At 34.5% G+C, this 18,146-nt stretch overlaps 1 protein-coding gene across 4 annotated transcripts in view; it reads left to right on the forward strand.

Annotated features, from left to right (window-relative positions):
• The window catches only part of Sclt1 (sodium channel and clathrin linker 1), a 176,388-nt gene that overhangs the window by 121,358 nt on the left and 36,884 nt on the right, over positions 1-18,146 (forward strand). For 3 of the 4 annotated variants that reach the window (XR_006855097.2, XM_046459633.2, XM_058584062.1), the window contains exons 15-18: positions 3,269-3,343; positions 5,288-5,433; positions 8,712-8,904; positions 12,888-13,084. Coding sequence is in view for 3 of the 4 variants with exons in the window: in XM_046459633.2 (XP_046315589.1) it covers positions 3,269-3,343; positions 5,288-5,433; positions 8,712-8,904; positions 12,888-13,084 (611 nt within the window). In the remaining variant the exon portion in view is untranslated. The remainder of the gene's footprint in view (positions 1-3,268; positions 3,344-5,287; positions 5,434-8,711; positions 8,905-12,887; positions 13,085-18,146) is intronic. The other variant, XM_046459634.2, reaches the window with a different exon arrangement.

Below are 18,146 nucleotides of genomic sequence, written 5' to 3' on the forward strand. Positions count from 1 at the left end.
CACCTTGGTGTAGAAAGTCTTTTGTCTTCCTTCATTTCCCCTGTTGCCTCCTATGGTGTTTTTACACAGTATATTTTGAAATAAATATTTATTAACTGAATGACTTTAAATACATCTGAAAGAGGAATCAGGTCTTTCCCACTTTCTACAAACACTGTAGTGTATATTATGTACAGGTCCTGAATGTATAGAATCAGAAACAGTGTTACTTTTTATTTATTTTTTAAATATCACTTGTTTTGGTGATATAGGAACATTGTATAAAATTAATGGGATGCAATATGGCTAATTAGTCATGTGCCATTCACTGTTATACAGTTTTACCTCACCCTGTTATCTTGCTTATTCTATTCCATGGGCTGATTAGCTGTTAGAAGACTCTCTTCTCTATAGAAGAGGAGGAATAACAGTGCCTTTACCCCGGTCTAGAATTATTCAGTGGACTGTCCACTCTGCAAGAGCAAGAAAATTAGTTCTGTTTTCCCAAAGGAATGAGGACTAGTAAGGATTTTTAAAATAATTATTATCTGTGTAACAACAAAAGTTATATTAAACTCACTCTAAAGTTTAAAAAATTGATAACTTCAGTTTATTACTAAACATGTTTCTAATGCTTATGGTACTACAATTCTTCCTCTTAGCTAAGTTATTTTTCTAAACATCAAACATAATCTGATGTCATGTTGATTCTGTGTATAAAAAAACTGTACTGTTTAAAGTTTTTGAACATTAAATATGTTATAAAATGTGTTCAAATCAAGACATTTTCATTTACTTTTAAAAAGTATATATTCCCAGAAAAATCTAGGCTGTAGTCTCAGGCATAACAACCCTGTTTTCTGTTATTAAAAAGCAGTTGTATGGGGCTGGGGTTGTGGCTCAGTGATAGAGTGCTCGCCTACCAAGCATGAGGCACTGGGTTTGATCTTAAGCACCACATAAAAATAAAATAAAGATATTGTGTCCATCTATAACTAAAAAATAAATTATTTTTTTTAAAAAAGCAATTGTATGTAACCATCTTTACCAAAACAGTTAAGTCTGAGAGTAAGTTTAACATATTTTGACTAGCCCAAAATTAAGTTATGCTTGCAGGAAGAAAAAAACTTATATATTTAGGTTAGCATGCACCTTTTTAAAATAGGTTAAGAAAAAGCTAAAGGTAGTGCACTCCAAGCTACTGTTCTCTTTAGAGACCAACACCCACCCCCCAGCTTTTAGCTTCTACTGCAAGACAGAGTTTCTTTTAAGAACACTCAAGATTTTAATTCTGCTATGAATCTCTTGCAAATGAGGAAGAGGATCAGTTATAAATGCATACATATATAGGAGTGAAATGAAGCATTCATTATGATCTTTTCTTAGATCTTGAATTTTTTTTTGAAAACCTATTTTTTAGTTTCTAAATACACAGAAATTTAGACTGTCTTTTTATTGTTGATTTCTAATTTGGTTACACAAGGGACACAGATCACAGTGTATATGATATTCATCTTAAAATTTGCTGAGGCTTCCTTTATGCTGGGATATGATTTCAGAAATACTCCATGAGTGCTTGAAAAATAGCTGTTTTCATTTTGTCTTGTTTTCCCCAAACATAGGTTTATCAGGGGTGATTAGCTAATAACTCTAAAAACCTTTTAATAATTAATTTTTAATGTTTGTGTTAGTATTGTAGTGTGTTTTTAATAGAATTAATATGAAAATTTTCTATAAAGGCTTCAACTATTTTGTCTCATTTTACCTTTGTTACACTGGGTTAATCAAATATTCTTTTAGTTAATATAACCTGTCAATATGATATGGTGAATTTTATGGCCATGTATATGTAACATACCTATAACATGCTGGTCTTTCTACCCACATGCCAGGCCCAAAAGTTTAATCTGACTTTGTTATTAACATACATATTGAAAGTCACATGGGAAAAGTTATAAAATAGAAGAAATACCATATTCAGCACCACAAAACTACCTTTTTTAAAAATATTTATTCTTAAGTTTTAGGTGGACACAGTATCTTTTTAAAAAAAAAGAGAGAGAGAGAGAATTTTTTAATATTTATTTTTCAGTTTTTGGTGGACACAACGTCTTTATTTTATTTTTATGTGGTGCTGAGGATCGAACCCAGCGCCTTGTGCATGCTAGGCGAGCACTCTACTACGGAGCCACAACCCCAGCCCCTACCTTTTTTTAATATTTATTTTTTTTAGTTGTAGTTGGACACAATACCATTACTTTATTTATTTTTATGTGATACTAAGGATCGAACCCAGGGCTTTGCATGTGCTAGGCAAACAGTCTACCGCTGAGCGACAGCCCCAGCCCCCAAAATTACCTTTTAATAGACGAACAACTTCCAGTATACAGGAGCATAAATGAAATATTAAAGGTGCAGTTGGTCTACACTGAATATACTATCTTAATAAAAGATACTAAACTTAAATTTTTCATCTGATTTGTAACATCAGGTAAAGGTCTTCATTATAACCAAAGTGATTAATTTGGGGTCACATTTAAAATAATTAAAAATAATTAAATATCTTTAGCAGAATACTGTCAGCAAAGCAGACTCCTCTGAAGCATGATTCACAATAATAAAAAGCTATATTCATCCTCCAAAACACATTAACGTATAAAATAAATAATTGTGAAGAAAACCAGTAATTAGAATGATTATTGTTTTATTAGCAAAATATGAAAGTTTATTGATTAATTGATATGCTTTCTAAGTTTGCTGATTAAAATCTTTTGAGCATAAAATTTTTGAGCAAAAATGTTTTATGTTCCTGCTAATAAAACGTATTTAGTATTCCCATGGTTGTTTGTAAGTTTTGCAAAGAGAAATTAACTGTTTTAGAATTTGCTCACCTGCCACCTTTTGAGCCTGAGGATATCCCCCAGGACATTATACTACTATCTAGCTCAATGTTCCCTTTCCAAAATGTTTAATAAGAGTACATAAAAGAATCTGTACCGTGAGAAAGGGACCCTGATTATTTTTTCCTCCCCATCACCCAACCTATGTCCCACCTAGTCGGTTGAAGTACAATTCTTTGGCGGTCTATAACTAGAGGTCACTTCTGAAATCCTAGGATAAGTAGCTCTTGAAAATTAAGTTTTGGTTTGTTTCTAGTCACTATGACCTTACTTTGTTGTTTAAGTATGATATTTCTGTTATGAGCAAGTCATTTTACTTTTTCATTCCCTCCTATTTTCCTTAAGGTTTCACCAAACATATTTATTTACACTATAACTTGAATTTATAGGAGTGTGATGAAAAACAAAGCCAAATTGAACGAGCCATTAGGGAAAAAAAAGCTGTGGAAGAAGAACTAGAAAAGGTAAAAAGAAAAAGGAAATATACCTACCTAAAACACAACTACAAATATCCAACAATTTTGTCTGCTTTCATCACATTATCTACTAGCAACCCTTGTATTTATAAGTATTCTCCTGGTGAGTGTTTTTATTTTCTTGGAATATACTCAGAGTCTTCATTTAAATTCTGGTATTGCCTGCATACATTTCTTTCCAAGAACAATCATATTCTTTGACCATAAAACTCCTTGCTTAACTGTATCCCAATAGGAAGTTTCATTTTTTAATTTTATGTCAACTCTCTCTGGGGTTAGACCATCTACAAAAGTAACAAAATAATTAACTAGAAAATTATAACATTGCTATGATTTTTGCCTTTAAAATTATAATAATTAGGAAAAATATTGACCTCAATTAAATTTGAGAAAAACTTTAAAATTTCTTTCTTTCTTACACTTTTTTTTTTTTTTTTTGTACTGAGGATTGAACCCAGGGGTGCTCAACCACTGAGCCACATCCCCAGCCCTTTTTTTTATATTTTGCTTAGAGACAGGGTCTCACTGAGTTGCAAAGTTTCTCGCCAAGTTGCAAAGGCTGACTTTGAGCTCGCAATCCTTCTGCCTCAGCCTCCCGAGTTGCTAGGATTACAGGCATGTGCCATATAGCTTACCTCTTTACACTTTTTTATTAGCAACAAATATCACATTTTTTTAAAGTGCCTTGGGAAAAGAAAAGACCAAATTTGAACATACAATATTTTAGATGCTGTATTAGGAACTGTCCTAGAGTAGTAAATAACTTGTCCAATATTAAGAAATAGTAAATGATAGTAAGCATTTGACTTTCAAAGATGAGCTACATAGACAAAAAATCATGTGATATATCCATGTTCTCAAAAATCATGACACCAGATAGTAAAATAATAATTTATAAAACAGAACTTGGTATACAGCCTGATTTTCAAGAAAAGAAATGTATATGTGTGTTCAAAGTGAGACCTTCCTGGTTACCACGCTCCTGGAAGGTAGATCCTTGTGAGTCTCCATCTGTCAGGTTGGGTCCTCTTTAGCTTGCCACCTGCTGCTGTACATTGGGGTTTGAGGAATTCTTGATCACTACTTGGGTTGGATCAAGGAATAGGCTCCACTGGGGAAATGGAGCACCTTCAAGGCTGAAGACAGCAGGCAGAGCAAAGGCACACTCCCTGCTCTCTCCCTGTCCCACAGGCCAGCCTGCCTGGTCACAGTCCTGCTGAGACTGAAGTGCAGTTGTGCTAGCAACACCATGCAGATATGCTGGTGCTCTGCCTTTTCATAGTGCAGGTGTGACAGCAGTCTAGTCAGTGGAGAAGACACAGGTTGTGTGGCCAGGTGGTCTGGATCTGGGGGGTAGCTGGGTGGGACTTATCAAAATGGAGAATACTACCATCTGAAGACCTTGCTTCCCTTGGGGTGTGTCAGCCCCTGTGCTGTAAGTGCAAGTCCAGAGTCTCATGAGAAGCTAAGCTGGGGTTCAGCCACTGCTAGGGAAGGGGAACTCCCATAGCTACATCACTGTCCAGATAAGCCAGAGGGAGATTCTGGAGCCAGATAGTTCTACTCATTGCAGTATTTCAATTTTGGTAAATTGTCTCAAAGGTTGTTTATCAAAGAATTGCCAGTGGTTATCTCTAAGTTGACATTTATAGTATGTTTGGTTTTGTTTTTAGCTTTGGCTGCTTTACATTTCATATTATTAGCATGAGTAATTTTTTAAAAATAAGTGATTATATCTCAGTTTTCAGCAATTTATTTTGTAAATGTGAAGCAATTAGAATTAATCTTTGATGTGTTTTAATACATTATAGTGGAAACAGATGAATACATGATTGTGACTTTTTGTCATCATTGATTTCAGTATCTAAACTGTATAATTTATTAAGAGGGTTTCCTTCTATAAGGAAGTACACATATAAGCCTCTTCTGCAGATTTACCGTGAAGGCAGAGGGAATGAAAGTGACTACAGAAAACTGGAAGAAATGCACCAAAGATATCTGATTGCAGAGAGCTCAAAAGACGATCTTCAGCTAAGACTTAAGAAAGCAGAAAGTAGAATAAAACAACTTGAAATTAAGTAAGTTTTCTTTTGGGTTTTCTGTGATGACATCTTCAGAATTCCCATGATTTTTGAGATTCCTGGGTGTGTGTGTGTGTGTGTGTGTGTGAGAGAGAGAGAGAGAGAGGACTCGTACATCTTGTGTTGAAAGGACCAAATACAGTTTTTTTCAAGACTATTTCAAAAAACCAGTTTCTTCAGAAGGAAAAGATTTAACAGTGGCATACCATTTTATTTTTTTCATACTATGTAATTATTGTAATAGTTTGTAATTATCTTTAGTATGTTTCTTGCGATATTGCATATTATTTAATGAACCATCATGTTTATTACATTATCTATAAAAGTGATAAACCTATAAAATGCCATATCCCTTCTGAATTTACTTTTTTTCACCAGAATGTTACTTAAGTATAGTAAAGATTTATTTAAATTACCTGAAACTCTAATCTCTATATATATTCAAAAGATATTTTTTAAATGAAGACAATTTTATTTCTTAAAATACATACACTAATACCTGAAGTGTTTTTTCAAAAGGAGATTCTGCATATTTGTTTCATAAACATATTGTGATTTTCAGTAATCTAGATAATTGCTTGTGTGATTACTTCCAAAGGAAGCATGCAGAAGGAGCCAGTATATTCCTAGAAATTCTTGTATGTACTAAGAAAGGTTTCTCTCAATACCATGTGTTCTTTCATAGGAGTCCCTCCACTGCACATCCCTTCACATCCTGCATTTGTTTTAATTCACAGTGTCTCTCTATTTATGTGTTTTTCTGAGTAAAAAGAGAAGTCACTGAAGTCTTCTTCATGTTCCTTATATTCACATTTTTTCTTCAGGGTGAATTCACATGTGTTTTCTACAGGACACAGTCACAAAAAACTACTTCCTCATTTCTTTCATTCATAATGTTTGTGTGAATTTTCATATGTTCCTCAACTATCCAGGGAAAACTGAAGGCTATCCTACTTTCCTTACATTTGTGAGGTTTCTTTTTAGTTGTATGTTCACATTTTTCTTCAGGAATGAAAAGAAAGTAAATATTTTTCCACATTTCATACATTTGTAAGATTTTATTCCACTGTAAATTCCTCATGAATTTTGAGATATAAGGAAAAATCTAAGACTTTTCCACATTGTTCACACATTAATGTAGTTTCTCTTGGGGCTTTTATTTACTTCAAAGAAGATTAACAATTTAAGGTTATTTCACTTCTTAACAGAGTTTTACTCCAGCATGGGTTCCCACTTCTTTCCTAAAGGTTGAGTAACAACTAAGGGTGGTCCATATTTCCTACTCACAAGGATATCTGTATGTGTGTGTGTGTGTGTGTGTATTGTTTGTGTATATATGTGTGTGTACACACGTACATATCCTTGTTTGTATGTATATATCGACATATATTGCTTCCCTCTACCGTGAGTTCATTCATGTTTGTTAAGGTGTGTAAGATATATAGTCTTTCCTATGTTCTTGACTTGCATGGGAATTTTTTCTAATGTAAACATAACACAATGGAAAATTTTAAAGACTTACCCACATTTATTACATCATATGCTTTTTCCCCCATGTGAGTTCTTACATATTCAGTGAAAGATTAGTACTATCTAAAGGCTTTCCTATTTTCCTTACTTCCATATGAGTTCTCTCCACTATAAAGTCTTATAGGTTACATAAGGTATAAGATGTTTGAAGTCTTTCCCACAACCCTCAATTGTAGAAGTCTCTCCCAGTATGCATTTGAATATATTGAATAAGGTGTGAAGATTAGATGAAATGCTTTCCCATGTTCCTTACATGCAAAAAGCTTCTCTCCATTTATAGGCTTCTTGAGTTCTTTTGCTTCATTAAGGAAATGGGAGTTGCTAAAGACTTCCAAACACCCTGTACAAGTAGTATACTTCTTTCTGGGATTAATTGTTCCATGTTTGTTAGGACATGAGAAAGTAGCAAAGACTACCCCACATTCCCTACACACAAAGGACTTTTCTCTAATGTAAATTTTTACATGCGCTTGGAGGTGCACGAGATAAAGGTTTTCGTACAGTCACTTCGTTCAAAGGTTTTCTCTTAATTGTGAATTTTCCTGTCCATTTCTGGTTTCAGGAATGCTAGGACTGCTTTTTCTTAGTCTTCATTTGTCTCTAGGTTTCCCTTCTTCTTCAATTTTTTTCACCAAATAATTTGATTAAAAAACAGTTCTTTGTACTGTAAAGTTTCCTCTACTCAAGACATATATGTGCTGTCATTCACTTGGTTTTTCTGTTCCATTGTGGACTTTTTGACTTTTGACAGAGGGCACAGAAACGTGTGGTTGTTTCTGATCTTAGCATTTTTCTGATATTAGTATTCTTTTATTATCATTGCTTGGATACCTCCTTTCATTAGCAACTCTGTCAACCAACCTTTAAACAGAAGAAGAAGAGCAGCATGTTTAGTGGAATCAAAGATTTAATATAGAAATCAGAGCATACAAGAATGTGGGAGGAACTGGGGAAGCAAAGATACAGCAGGGAGGCAGTAAAGGTCAGAAAATAAGTAACCGTGTCTGCCTCAACTTAAGCCATTACAATATAAATATAGAAGTGATATTGTTTGATATTGATAGGTGTTTACTCTGATACCTATTGACCAGGAATGTTCGGAGTGGTGATTATCTGGGATGGAAAAGATGAAAATTTTAGAAAATAGGAATAAAAATTAGAAGTGTATTTATTGAAGTACATGTTGAACCATACATGTTGAGAGTTTATCTCACCTAATAATCCATGACTGAGAAAGTTCAAGAAATATAACCTGATACCTATGGTAAAACAAGTTTACACAACTAGAATTTGTAAAACCATTTCTAAAACATGAAACAAGAAAATATGAAAATAGATTTTATCATAATCTCATAGTGTAGTCAACTGTTATGTTTTCCCGTGGAGTTTACTGATGAAGCAAAGTTTTGATTATGATTATGTTATTTATTGTCTTCAGTTTGTTCCTTGAAAAGTCCTTATACAATGATTCTCAGTGTTAGTAAAAAGTTGAAATAAGTTTCACATCGATTTTCCAGATGAGTGGTAACAGTCGTTTGTCTGTTCTTAGTTAAGATTGTTAAATATATTTGCCTTCATTGTTAAATGTATTACATAGCATTTTTAAAACCACATAAATATAAAGTAAAAAAATGGCTCTGAATAAAGGAAACAGAAGTCTGTACTAGAAAAGGTGGGTAGACATTTTGATTTCTGCTATTGGTCATTAAGAGTTAAGAGTTCTTTTTGCCTTTTTTAAAAATCAGCTCCTCAGAAGAGATATCACGTTCCCATGAAATGATTCAGAAACTTCAAAATATATTGGAGTCTGAGAGGGAGAATTGCGGCTTCGTCAGTGAACAAAGGCTGAAACTTCAGCAAGAAAATGAAGAGTTACTGAAGGAGACTGAGAATTTAAGAAAGATTGCTCTAGAGGCTGAAAAAAAAGCCAAATTAAAGGTATTTTAAAGACTACTTAGAATTAAATGTGTTCTTGGGAAAATCAAAGTATAGAGAATATTGAGAAAAACCAAGTAAAACATCATTTTTAAGCCCCCCCCCCTTTTTTTTACTTCTGATCAGATAGCACTAAATCATAATTCAGAGTGTCAACCAGTCATTGCAGTATTATAGAACTTGGCAAGCACACTTGAGAATGATTGCCTCCGCTATCTACACACACACACACACAATTCTTTTCCAACCGTGAAATACACTGATATTCTTGCCAAAGCAATTTAAGCAACACTAGCAAAACTATAGATTAGATAACTTTACAGAATGCCCTCCTTCCTTCTCCCTCTCTTATAGCCTCTCAAGAACTGAACTTTTCTAAAACTAACTGTAAGAGGATGTTATATCAGTGTGCTCTGAGAAAACCACTCAGTGAGTCCCAAAACTCCACAACAGGAAGAAGGCAAGGAGCAAACGTCTCATCTTGAAAAAATAAAATAAAAACAACAACAAAAAGCCTTTCTTTTGTTTTCTCTCCCCTTTACTTTCTGCTGACACACTTTGGTAACAGGAGCATGATAACCTGGTTAAAGGGAGTTTCCAGAAACAAAGTCAGAATCCCCGTTGGAATCTCACTGACCTTTCTCCATTCCACAAACTCTTGCAAAAAGTGGCACTGACTCTTTATTTTAAAGCTCTACCTCTTACAGTTTTATAGTAAGGATATAACGTGATAAATTAGTGTTTTTCTTTGTTGTTGCTGAAAGAACCCATAAGAAGTCATGTTCCAGCCTAATTAGTATCAACATATATTTAATGCCTCCTATTGTAAATATTAAGAACACTATATATTTATAACAACATGGACTATGAAAAGACGGTCTTATATATCATACAAAGAAGTTTGTACTTTATGCTTTAGGCTGTGGGAAGTCTTTGAAAATCAAGGAGAGGAACCATACTTGAGATAAAACTACAGAAATTAAGATAGTGTTATTGACATCAGAATAAAGTTTGAAAAAAATCAAACTGATCAATGGCATAAAATAGGGTACAAAATCAAACTCAGATTTAAGAATCACGAGGTTTAAAACATAAAACCATGGAATTCTAGGAGAAAATCTTCATTCCTTGCGTAGGAAGATATTTCTGAAATAGAACACAAATAGCACTAATTGATGAAATGACAAATTAATTGTATTTCATAATTAAGATTTTTAATCATCAAAGATACCATTAAGAGAGTGAAAGTGGAAAATAGTCCTTCAAATGCATACAAAACATACAAATAACTTACATTGCTTCATTGTAAGGGAAAGAAAGATAAATATTAGCAGAGGAAAGTGAGTAGGAATATAGAAAACACAAAGGTGACTATGAGCTTAATACATGTGGTTATAGAAGCTGGATGATGGACGTACAGGAATTCGCTGTAATCCACTTTACATGTGCTGAAAGTTCCCATACTAAACATTTTCCATAATTAAAAAAAAAAAAGGTCACCATACTTTGATGAAACCAAAATAGGTAGAGATAATTCTATTTATGGAGGAGGAGGGCCCTCAGCTCCTTTGCAGCTGATTATTTCTTTGACAACATAGAAATCTAGTGCTACTCTTTGCTTCTTTGTTTCCCTTTGGAAGAGAGTATGGTATTTAGTGGATACACTGAAAGGAGCTGACGGGGTAAAGACAGGGAGATATTGGGAGGTCAGTTAGATGAAAACCTTAACAATTTATTATGACATTTTCATTTGATTTTAGAGCCACTGCATTCCTTTCAGCTCCACTCTCCCCTTTTCCAGTTCTTCCCTTTTTTCTGTAAAGGTTCTTAGTTTCTTTGTGGTCTGAATATCCCTCATAAGTATCTAAAATTAAGAAATGGAATAGTTTTTAGCAAACCTATTATCGGTTTGCATGGTATTTGTCTGCAGAAGTAAGTGTAGTAAAGGTAGAAGACCATTAAATCCCTTTTTCCAACCCAACATTCTGAACTTAGTAAAAAATAAAATTTTTGCATAAAGAGATTCAGTTGTGGCCATTGGCCTTTCAACATCACGCAGACCTCCCACTTGAGCAGTTGGAATTGCTCTGATTAAAGGCTCTGGGGTTTGTTTTAAGACTGAAGTTTGACACCAAAGAGTCATCTTTCATTTAATTTGCAAATGTTTTTTGACAACTTATGTTCCAGGTGCTAAAGATACAATGGTAAACAAAGCAAATATTGTACCCATCCTTAAGCTTATAATCTGCATGGAGATGGGCACACTTTAAACATAAAATTACAAATTACCAGCCCTTCTTTCTTTCCCAGCGTAGGGCCCTGTGTTTTCCTTATAACAAAAGTAGGTGGAAGGGAATGATTATTCCAGGCAAAGGGAACAAGATGTGAGAAAGACCCAGAGTGAGAACACATTGTGGTAGAGGTGGGGGAAGGGAATAGTGGCTACACACAAGCTTGGAAACATAGGCAGAGGCCAGGTTATCAGACGGACCTTAGAGCAAGGCTTGTTGCACTATAGAACTTCTAAGGGACAAGAGGAAGTCGGCTATGCAGGCGAAGTCCTATTGCTGCATGTAGATGCATAAATCAGTTTTTAATACGTGTGGTAGGGAGACACTGACAGAAACTGGGAGGTTTTTTTTTCCAAGTAAGATGTTAGAATCATAAGGAACCAAAAGAAGTGGAGATTAAGGCAGAGAAGGAAAGAAAAGTGTGTTCAAATCTAAATTTGCAGAATCCAGTCATTTAGAAGTTATTAAGACAGCAGTAGGTGTCGAGGAGCCTCAGGAATACTGCGTGGCAGGAACAGGACGCCAATTGATAAGTGCAAGGTGGTTTTCCAGTGTCCAAACTGATATGATCTTAAATTCTACTTGTATACTACTTGAGAAAACATATTTAAGAGTTACAGAAAGTATGTTACATTTATCAGAGGTGCTAAGGATAGGAAGTTTGAAGCTTTCCCACATGAGCCTTGGGTATTTTTGTTGTTTGGTTTTTCTTTGTTGTTTTTGAATCGGTAAAGTTGAGTTGTTCATTGTATCTTCAGTTTGAAAATAGTTCTATTAAATGAACTACTAGAAGCCAAGCCATCTGTGGCCACTTTTAAATACATTACCTTAAAATATCACAAGACAGGTTTCTTGCCCTATTTCTTCAAGGTAAAAATGGCCTGAGACTCCACCAAAGGAGTCGGGTCACCTCCCAGCTTTTCCCCACCTTGGTCTTTCTTTTGAACCACAGAATATAAGAACTATCCCAGTAACCACTTTCTCAGCTGCCTCGAGGACAGGACACTTAGTTGCATTGTAGGTGCAGATGAGAAAAGGCAGTTCATCGTATAGGATGCCTTGAAGCCATTAGAACTTACCTCTCTCTGAACCTCTTGAAGAAGCTTCCAGGGTATCCAAAGGGCACTTACTTGTATTTTCATTCTGTGTTAGGATGTTTTTACTATAATAACATAAATTCACAGAATATAATTAAGGGGCTGGGTTGTGGTTCAGTGGTCAAGCACTTGCCTACCATATGTGAAGCAATGGGTTCGATTCTCAGCACTGCATATAAATAAATGAATCAAATAAAGATCCAACAATTTATTAAAAAATTAAATATATATATATATATATATATATATATATATATATGACATTTTCACATGAGATTCTGAAGACCATTATTTATGTTTTCTTTTAAAAATACATTATTTATACTACAACTGAAATGGTAAAGGAATTCCAGTATATACTTTTCTTCTACTTTACAAAGCTCTTTGAAAGATAATCTTAAAATCAATATATAAATCCAGAATTGTTTCATTAAAAACCTAGCTCTCAGTTACTAAAAGCATGAACATTTTCTATGAATTCTGGCATCAAAAGTAAGAGTAAGTTAAAGAAAATGGTTTTAGGATACATAATATACTTTTTTCCTACTGACATTTTTAGGATTTGAAGAAAAGTTACTGTGCTCACTTTATTCCTTAGATCAGTACAATGGAACATGAGTTGTTAATAAAGGAACATGGTTTTGAAGTTCAGTTGAGAGAAATGGAAGACAGTAATCGAAATTCCACTATTGAACTGAGGCATCTCTTAGCTACTCAACAGAAGGCAGCTGATCGGTGGAAAGAAGAAACAAAAAAACTTACTGAAAGTGCAGAAATTAGAATCAGCAATCTAAAGTAAGTTCTCTATTAATAATTGTTTGACACATTTTACAGAAGAAATTATTTAAAACTATAGTTTAATGTTCTTGACAATCTTTTTGTAAAAATGTATAATTCTGGACCTTATACTCATTTCTTAATCAGCAAATTACTTATTGAACTACTAAAAATATTAAGCATTATAAATTAAAATAGTTATATTTTTGTAAATTTCATGTATATTTTACAAAATACAATGATTTTGGTTGGTCATGGTAGTTTAGGATCTTACTGCTATTTGCATATAGGTGTAGCATTTATGATATTCAGTAGTTGCAACAGAATCCATTTGACCTACAAAGCCTAAAATGCTTGCTCTCTGGCGCTTCAAGAAAAATTTTCCAGCCCTTTTTCAGAAAGAACTTGAGATTTCTGTGCTGAAAGAAATGGGAAGCTCAAGAACTTTGAGTAGGAATGCAATTGGAAGGCTTTGATTGAAGTGATGTAATCTGGCACAATTATGTTCAACAGCTGAATTTGCTGTATGAAGAATCAACTTCAGTTAACCTGAAATTGCTCTGAAAAGAAAGTACATTTTAAGAAAACAAAGAATGTAAAGGGACCAGGGTAGAAGAAGGGAGAATGAGACCCACACTATAATAGTCCAAGTATAAAATGATGGCAATTAGTACTAGGCTTTAAAGAGCTGGAGATTAAAAAAAAATAATAAAAAATAAAAAAAAATAAAAAGTTTACTCTGGGCCATGATAAGTAAGAGCTGCTGAGAAGACTAGTCAGTTGTATTTAACTTTAGTATTCAGAAAAGAGATTGCAACAGGAGCTCTAAATGTGTGGGAATCATGTATATATACATGATTTCTAAAGTCATGGAATAAGAACATGTTGGAAAAAAGTAATAAGTAGAGAAATGAAATTGTTGAGGACTAGTTTCCAAAACTTAAACTTTAGGGAGCTGAATGTTCCACTGAAAGAGACTGAAAAAAAAAAAGTATCCAGAAAAATAAGAGTCAAAACAAAATAGAAAAGAAAAGAAAGAAACTAACTCTGCAAAGTCTTTTCAGAAATGGAATAAGCAATAATGGGTTGGTATTTATCAAATATTGTTTTCAAAATCCTAGAAACTAGGAATAGAATTTTACAAAGGTACATGTTCTATAGCAAAGTTATTCTTAATGACAAAAAAACATTAATAACATTTCTTTTAAGATTAAGAAAAAGACAAGTTCACTAATAGCACTTCTGTTCATCTTTGTCTTAGAAACCAAATCAGTACATGGCAGTAAGAAAAAGAAATGAAGGGGCTGGGGTTGGAGCTCAGTGATACAGCACTTGCCTGGCACGTATGGGGCACTAGGTTCAATCCCCAGTACCACATAAAAATAAAAGTTATTGTGTTCATCCACAACTAAAAAAATATTTTAAAAAAAGACAAAGAAATGAAAGGTTGACAAGGGCAAAAAGAAATCAGGCATCCTTAGCATATAATAGAGTTGTATATATAGAAATTACAAAATAATTGGTAGACAAATTATTAGGTAAATATACAAACCCCAAAGATCTCTGTAGATCAGACTCTTCTGATTACTGCTCCAGCTCTACTGTTCCTTCTAGTTATCATGCCCCCATCATTTTCAGTGACGACTCTGGGTAGCTCTTGCCATTAAGAATCTTAGCATTTCCATTGAATTCTGGAAGCCCAATTCCATGACAGCAGTTCCCACTGTCATTTCTGTGCCACAAAGAATAACTGCCACAGAGCTCTGCAGGGATACTGAGTCACAGACTTGGTGAAGGGAATGTCCTCTGGATTCTCCTAAGGGACAGAATTGAAGGATGGATGAGCTGGTTTTACATTTAAGAACCCACTTAATCTTACGGTTTCCCCCAAGTCTTTGCTAACTTCTTTTATTCCAAATAGAGACAATGTTGCCTTCCCCTTCCCCTTCCCCTGAATATTTCTCTCAACACTATCTGAACACATTCTAGGATTGCTACATATTCAAGGCAGAGATGGTGCTAAACATCCTACAGTGCTATAGGACAGCCTCCTGCAACAAAGACTTTTGCCACCCCAAATATCAGACATGCCAAGAGGAGGGATTCTGTTCTACGATATAATAAAGGAAATTCTAATGTTTTAGCATCATCTACCTTTGAGTTCAGATTTTATTCAACCAACTAGACTAACCAGTACACTGAAGCTAACACATTAAATCTAGAAAATTGATATTCAGTGTGAGCCCAAATTGTTATGGACTAATCAAAATTTTATTTCTTGCACTGTAATCCAGCCCTGAGAATCCATTCTCATACCCATTCTCCAGATTTCTGTCTACACAAAATTGAAAGAATCAAGTAATTATTCTGTTAAATTCTGTCTCCTAACAGGTCATGTCTTATCCCTCATTCTCTTATATCAAAGTGGACTCCTGTCTGGTTACAAGTATAGAAACAATGAGAGTCACCTTTTGTGTGCAAAACAATTCCCTGACTTTACAAACTTCACAAAAAGCAGACTTACCTTCCCAAACAGGGTGGAAGTGCTGCTGCCCCTGGCAAAGGAGGCATGACAGAATGCAGAGATCCAAGGTCCGAGCTTCACAGGAGCTCTATACGAGCCCCATCCCATTTTCAATGGAAGGGATACCTTGCAAGCTTGGGAATTTGATTTTGTATTGTATATAATTCAGCTACCCACATGATTAGACTTTGGGTCTTATTATTGAAAATCTCAGCTTTGTAGGCAGAGATGAAGATTTCTTTTAGGGTAATTAATTGAGCTTAGAAGTTAAAACTGAGCTCTTTCTTTTCATTCTCAAAGTTCTGCAATGCACTTAGCCTCATCCTACCCCTTATTCACTTAGGTGTTCTATATGTGTGAGCAACTACTAGTTTACCCAGAACATTATCCTCTGTAGGCATATGATTATAGTGATAATTTAAATAATAGTTTAATAAAGTCCAGTTTATTTTCTACAATTCCAAAATCCAAAATTCTTATAAAATGTATGTTTATTATTAATTATCATTGTTAATCTCTTACTGTGCCTAATTTATAAATTATAAATTAAACTTACTTAGTATATATAGACTTACTATCCTTTATCAAAATGCTTGGGTCCAGAAATGTGTTTCTAATTTTTAATTTTTTTGGATTTTGGAATGTTTACCCAGATTTTACCAGTCAAGCATCCCTAATCTAAAAAATTCAAAACTCTCCAAACTCTGAAACTGCATCATATCGGTTTCATGTTCCACCTGTATATTTAGGGATCAGTATTAATCTGAGGTTTTAGGCAACTACTGGGGGTTTTGGAACATACTCTTTATGGGTTAAAGAGGAATCTATTTTCTTTCTTCCCTACTTGTCTTTTTAAAATTAATTTTAATTGAAAAATATGTACATATTCATTGTATACAACATGTGTTGAAGTTTGTATACATTATGGAATTGCTCAGGCTAGCTGATTTATGTATGCATTATTTCACATGTTTATGATTTTTTTATGGTGAGAACACTTAAAATTTACTCTCTTAGGGAGTTTCAAAGAAAGTACAGTGCATTGATGCAAACTGTCATCACACTGTTGCAATATAGATCTCTTGAACTTATTTCTCCTATTTAACTGAAACCTGTGTCCTATGAACAATCTCTCCAACTCATCACCCCCACACATTTCCTGATAACCAACACTCTCTTCCCTACTTCTGTGAGTTCAATTTTTTTATATTCCACATATAAGTGAGCTCATGTGTTATTTGTCTTTCTGTGCCTGGCTTATTTCACTTAGCATAATGTCTTCCAGGTTCATTCATTTTGTCACAAGATAAGATTCCTTCTATTTTAAGGCTAACAGTGTTCAGTGTGTATATATCCCACTATTTCTTTATCTACTCATCCAGTGATCGACACTGGGTTAATTCCATGTCTTGAGTATTGTGAATAATGTTGCAATGAACATGGGGGTGCAGATGTCTCTTTGATATACTGATTTCATTTCCATTGGTTTTATACCCAATTGCTGGATCGTCTAGTAGTTCTATTTTTTATATTTTGGGGAACCTCCATACTGTTTTCCATAATGACTGTGCTAATTTGCCTTCTTACCAACAGCAGTACACAGGTGCTTTTCTTCCACATCCTGGCCAGCTCTCATTATCTTTCATCCCCTTGAAAATAGCCGTGCTGCCAGGTGTGAGGTAATATGTCATTTTAAGATAATATCTCACTGATTTGCATTTTCCTCACAATTAGTGATGTTGAGTGTTTTTTCATGTACCTGTTAGCCATTTATATGTGTTCTTTTGAGAAATGTCTATTCAGGTCATTTGTCCATTTTTTAACCAGGTTATTTATTTTCTTGCCATTGAATTGAGTTCCTTGTTTATTTTGAATGTGAACTCCATGTCAAGATACATGGTTTACAATATTTTCCCCCATTCCATGCGTTGTCTCTTGACCCTGTCGATTGAGTCCTTTTGGGGGCAGGTTGAATACCACATTTGTCTTTCTACTTTTTGTTGCCTCTGCTTTGGTTCTTTGTTTAGCTTTCTGTCTCTGTAACAAAATACCTGAGAAAATCAACTTAAAATGAGCAAAGGAATATTTGGGCTCTGGTTTCAGAGGTTTCAGTCTGTGGTCACTTGGCCACCTTTCTGTGGGCTTGTGACAGCACAGTATATCATGGCAGAAGCATGTGACATAGGAGACTGTTCATCTCATGGTAGCTGGGAACCAAAGTAGGGGCAGGGGCTGGGATCCCAATGCCCAATGTCCCCCTCAAGGGCACACCTTCAATAACGTAACTTCCAACAACTGTGCCTCAACTCCTAAACGTTTCCACTACCTCCCAATAGTGCCGTAAGCTGAAGACCAAACCTTCCAACACACGAGACTTTGGTGGGCACTCTAGGTCCAAACCATAAAATGGTCATAGCCAAACACTTAGTCTAGGCCATTGAATGGTGTACAACTTTTCTCCTGTGTTTTCTTTTAGTAGTTTTGAAATTTAAGTCTTTAACCTATTTTTAGTTTATTTCTGTATGTAGAGATAAAGGTCAGTTTTATTCTTCTGCA

Source organism: Marmota monax, unplaced genomic scaffold (assembly GCF_021218885.2).
Source record: "Marmota monax isolate L192 unplaced genomic scaffold, Marmota_monax_Labrador192_F-V1.1 WCK01_AAM20220418_F8-fsc00039, whole genome shotgun sequence".
NCBI lineage: Eukaryota > Metazoa > Chordata > Mammalia > Rodentia > Sciuridae > Marmota > Marmota monax.